This window comes from Castanea sativa, chromosome 4, assembly GCF_040712315.1.
Source record: "Castanea sativa cultivar Marrone di Chiusa Pesio chromosome 4, ASM4071231v1".
In the NCBI taxonomy this organism is placed as follows: domain Eukaryota; kingdom Viridiplantae; phylum Streptophyta; class Magnoliopsida; order Fagales; family Fagaceae; genus Castanea; species Castanea sativa.
The window spans coordinates 44860665-44866277 of record NC_134016.1 but is presented as its reverse complement, the minus strand read 5'-3'; the positions used below and the strand labels follow the sequence as shown (position 1 = coordinate 44866277).

Genomic DNA, 5613 nt, shown 5'->3' with positions numbered 1-5613 from the left:
ATACCCGATGTGGGACTCATCATACACCCACGCACATCACACAATCAATCAAATTGGGGCATCACAATCTCCCCCATTTAAATTCCTAACGTCCTCGTTAGGGCCCACTTTGTGGGGTAGTGTCTTTGAGCCCACACGGGGTTACCGGGCCGGCTCTGATACCATATGTAACGACCCAAGGAAAAGCGCTAGCCACATCTGCGCTATACCTCAAAAGGACTAGTCACTATTGAGGCTCCTTGTAGTTGTTAATAAAGCCCAGATCTACCTAGTAAATACCTGATGTGGGACTCATCATACACCCACGCACATCACACAATCAATCAAATTGGGGCATCACAATCTCCCCCACTTAATTTCCTAACGTCCTCGTTAGGGCCCACTTTGTGGGGTAGTGTCTTTGAGCCCACACGGGGTTACCGGGCCGGCTCTGATACCACATGTAACGACCCAAGGAAAAGCGCTTGCCACATCTGCGCTATACCTCAAAAGGACTAGTCACTATTGAAGCTCCTTGTAGTTGTTAATAAAGCTCAGATCTACCTAGTAAATACCCGATGTGGGACTCATCATACACCCACGCACATCACACAATCAATCAAATTGGGGCATCACAATATGTCCGTAGGGTATATATTAATTATTTATTTTTTGAAACATTTTAAAGAGAATTGAAAAAAATGTAAAAAAAAAAAAAAAAAAAAAGTTAGTAATTTTTTCAATTTTTCATAAATATCTTCCTAAAATGATTTACTAATGTATGCTCTCTTTGGGTACACATTAGTAAATTCCTTAATATATAAATAAATTTGGGGGAGAAAACATAGGAAGAGGCCCTACGAATTATACTACATGCACAATAATTTTCACAATAAATTTCATAGTTGCTTAGTTGGTAAGTTATTTTCAATTCTCATATGAGTTCAATACCGATACCATATTTATTATCAATTATTAACAACTTTTCACCTCATGTTGTAAAATTTGTTGTGAGTGTGACTTTAGACTTATCGAGAGGCCCTAAGAAGCTCCCTTAGAGTCAATGTGGGTCTATCCCTGACTCAGTCTCCATGGCCCATACAACATGTTTCATCGTGTATCAATCTCTTTCAAGAATTGGATGTGCTAATAATTAAAGGAAGATAATAATAATATTCCTATGCAAGCTTTGTACTCAACATCTAATCAAAAGCTCTCAAAAAGGACCTTTTTTTTTTTTTTACTGAAAAACCACCTCACATTCCCAAATCATAATACTTTCCTGTGTGTTGAATTATAATCAAGTACTTTAATCAATGAAAAATATGAAAAACCCTGTACCCACAACTAATCTTGCTAGAAATTAATGACAGAGGTTTACTGGGAATGGAAGCTAATTAGAGATTGATTAGTTAAATTTAACCAAAGGCAGAGCTCACTAACTACAGTTAATTAATGTTATTTTACATAAATTTTGACTTTTGAGGCTATTTCATTTTATAAAATTGTTGTAATATTCATGTATGAGTAATGCAGTTAATTAATTAAGTATGAAGTCTCCCACTATACAAAAAAGATAAGATTGAGTGATTAATATAACTTTTTTTTTAGACATAATTTCAATCTTTGGCATCTGTTCCTAATGATTGCTTTTTATCATCAAACCAAGATATCAATTAGTTTTCGTTGTAGGCAGAGATCAAATCCCAAATTCTCATTCAACAATAATAAACTTTATTGGTTGAGCTAACTTGAACCCATAAGTTATATCAATTCCTTAATTCTCCCCTCGGTATTACCTCCCTCCCCCCCCCCCCCAAAAAAAAATGACTTTATTATAGGTTTCTATATATATCTTGTGATTGGAGTTGTTAGTTGCATTTTGGTAGACACTTGAAAAGGAAATGGCTATTCTACTGTTGTTACAACAATCATGGCAAGAGAAATACAAAATAACCTTTATTCCCCTCCTCCCTCTTCTTTTCCTTTTCTCTTTTCTTTATGTTTTCAAATGCATTAGAAGTAGTGGAAAACCCAATTTACCTCCATCCCCACCAAAGCTACCAATCATTGGCAATCTTCACCAGCTTGGCTCACTTCCACACCGTTCTCTTCAAGCCCTCTCTAAGAAGTATGGCCCTGTAATGTTTTTCTACTTCGGCCATGCACCAACACTTGTGGTATCATCTGCAGATATGGCAAGAGAAATGATGAAAACACATGACATCGTTTTCTCAAACAGACCAAAAACCACGGCTACCAATTCCTTATTCTATGGATGCACAGACTTATCATTCTCATCCTATGGTGAATATTGGAGGCAAGTAAGGAAAATTTGTGTCCTAGAACTTTTGAGCCTCAAAAGAGTGAAATATTTCCAATATACAAGGGAAGAAGAAGTTTCTATATTGATTAATAAGGTACGTGACTTGTGCCTCAAAGGGGTTTCTATTAATCTAAGTGAGTTATTGATTGAAAACTCTAACAACATTGTTACAAGATGTGTGTTTGGCAAAACATTTGGAGAAGTGGATGGTAAGGGCAAGTCTTCAGAACTACCAGGAAAGGTAATGGTGCTATTAGCCGCTTTTTTTTGGGAGGATTTTTTCCCCTTTTTGGGTTGGATTGATATTCTAACGGGATTTAAACCAAGTCTAAAATCCACTTGTGGAGAACTAGATGATTTTCTTGATCAAGTAATTGAAGAACACAAGACAATGAAACGTGAAGATGAACATCCCAATAAGAAAGATTTTGTGGATATTCTCCTCCAACTTCAAAAGAACGGCATGCTTGACTTTGAGCTTAGCCATGACAACCTCAAAGCAATCCTACTGGTCTCTCTCTCTCTCTCTCTCTCTCTCTCTCTCTCTCTCTCTCAGACACTCTGTTCTTAAAATTTTATGTTTTTGAAACTGATAATGTATAAAGTGCTACTTGTTATGTCATTTAAAATTTTAAATGATGTAGCATAGGATATATCTTCAGATTTGTAATATTTAATCTAACCATAAAAAAATAATTCACTTTAGATGAAGGTGATCTAGCTACTACCATCGGAAACATACCTAAAGTTTTAATTTGTCATAATTTCAAGACATGTTTGTTGGAGGAAGTGATACAACTTCAACAACTTTGGAATGGGTAATGGCAGAGCTCATAAGAAATCAAAGTATTATGAAAAGAGCACAAGAAGAGGTAAGAAGAGTGGTGGGAAATAAGTCAAAGATAGATGTCAATGATATCAATCAAATGGATTACTTGAAATGTATCCTCAAAGAAAGTCTAAGATTGCATCCACCAACTCCACTTTCTGCACCTCGAGAAACACTAGAAAGTTTAAAATTTGGAGGTTATGATATTCCGCCAAAAACAAGAGTATTTGTCAATGTATGGGCAATCCAAAGGGACCCTAAACTATGGGATAGGCCAGAAGAATTCATCCCAAAGAGATTCAAAGACAACCCAGTTGATTTCATAGGTCAAAATTTTGAATTCATCCCATTTGGAGGTGGGAGAAGGGGGTGCCCAGGATTGACATTTGGCATTGCTGTAGTGGAATATGTGCTTGCCAACCTCTTATGTTGGTTTGATTGGAAATTGCCTACCCTTAATGCACAAGGAGAAGACCTGGACATGACTGAAGTTAACGCTCTCACAACATTTAGGAAAAATCCTCTCCATCTTGTACCAATATTGCACTCTTCTTGATATTTCCATTTATAGGTCATCCTTATGCATATTCAATCTCTACTTAAGCTTTCCTCATTATCTTCTTGTGTTTTAGAATCTGTTGTCTTCTCTTACTTATCAAAATAAATGTTGTTTTATAATATGTTGTCTTCTCTTACTTATCAAAATAAATGTAAAGGGACTTCAACAGTCACTAAAGGTAGATTTGACCTTTAGCTGTGGGTGCTATTGCAATGCTTCTTTCTGTCACTATTGAAGTGTCGTTGTAGCTTTATTGCGGTGGTAACAAAAATCGCCGATGTATATGCACCTTTTAATGGTGGTTTTGGTTTATTGCAGTGGGCAGAAAACCGCCACCATATGAGGTTAGAATTCGGATCAATTGACTTTTAGCAACATCGCTATTGATGTCCACCTTTAGTGGCGGGCATACGGTGCCGCTATAGGGCATCAATTAAAAAGGACTAATTGCGCCTGTAGCAGCGGGCGAGAAGCATCACTATATGTGGCAACCTTTAGCCGCGGGCGAGAAGCATCGCTATAGGGCTTCATGTAAAACAAAACATATGCACCTTGAAGTGGCGGATATGACCGCCACTATATGTGTGAACCATTAGTGGCGGGCGATAAGCGCCGCTATATGGCTTCATTTAAAACATAACATGTATACATTTAGCGGCGCTTTTGACTGCCACTATAGGTATTTTTTTTTCCAATGGGTTTTAAAACCACTATTTGCTAATAAATTGTTCACAAACTTGTTACAAAGAACTTGTAATAGTTTTAGCTCTACTAACACAATACCACAAAAGTAACTAATTAACAACACCACAAATGTCTCCAAAATGACGTAATATTAACATAGAAATATATTATCAAATACATAACATTGTGTATAACCATCATCATAAGATTAACAAAAAAAAGAAGCGGTCCTTTGAATAAAACAACCGCTCAAATTAAGCTAATACCATAATCAAAACTCCAAAGTGTTTAAAAATATCATTCAACACTTGCAAAAAATGCGGTTGTTCAAATGTAGTTCTTTGTACACAAAAAAGTCCTCGAACACTAAGATAAAACTTATAAGCTGCTTGGCTGATGGGATGCGCCTGACAATTTTTGGAGGGCTAAAGATTGTTGGACCGGAAGAACATCCTACATACAAATTACGATTACTCAATAAGTGCGTATAAATGGAATAGAATGACAAGAAAATATTACCAAGGCGAAAAATGGGAACAAGTTAAACATCTCAAAATCTAATTGGATGACTTGTAATTTAGCTACAATTAGTATATAATTGATATACTAATAACTTAGATACCAACAAAGTGTTGAACCACAAGCTAAACCTCAACCCTTACTTAAGGGGGTGAGATTCCATTTGGTCCAAAGAGAATTGGCAAGCATGTTCTTCATTATTAAGTAGATTAAGATACAAAGCATGCATCGGGGGTGCCCCTGTGGTATCAACAAGGCTAAAAAATGTCATTTTTTATTCAAAACTACAATCATTTACAAGCCACCAAGGCCAATTGTTTTGCTCAAATTAAAATTTTCTTTTTTTCTTTTTTACATTATGCCCCAATGTGGCTGCATAAACTACTGTAATATATAAAATAAAAAATAAAAAAATGATGCTTTCATTCTCTGGGTCTTGGTCCTGCTGTCACTCTCAACGTAGACTCCAGCAAGCTACATTGAAAGTGTGAAAAACAATGAAAATGTACCTAGAAAATTGAATAGCAAAAGGTGACGAAGGACACCAAGTCTAAGTTACCTTAAACATAAATCATCATGAAACACAGAAAAAAGTTTAACTTACAAAGCAATGGGATTAGGCTGAAATATGATTTATTAGATTGTTTGAATAGAAGTCAAAAATGTGGTTAGGCAGACATAAATTAGAATCTTCATATCTATAGCCAAACTTTGTTT

The 5613-nt window shown here is 36.0% G+C and overlaps 1 protein-coding gene across 1 annotated transcript; it reads left to right on the top strand.

Moving 5' to 3' along the window:
- Positions 1-1855: 1855 nt before the first annotated feature.
- On the top strand, positions 1856-3985 carry LOC142632120 (phenylacetaldehyde oxime monooxygenase CYP71AN24-like). Its single transcript, XM_075806536.1, has 2 exons — positions 1856-2815; positions 3075-3985. The coding sequence occupies exons 1-2, from the start codon at positions 1884-1886 to the stop codon at positions 3688-3690; spliced, it is 1548 nt and encodes a 515-aa protein (XP_075662651.1). The 5' UTR covers positions 1856-1883; the 3' UTR covers positions 3691-3985.
- The last annotated feature ends 1628 nt before the right edge of the window (positions 3986-5613 follow it).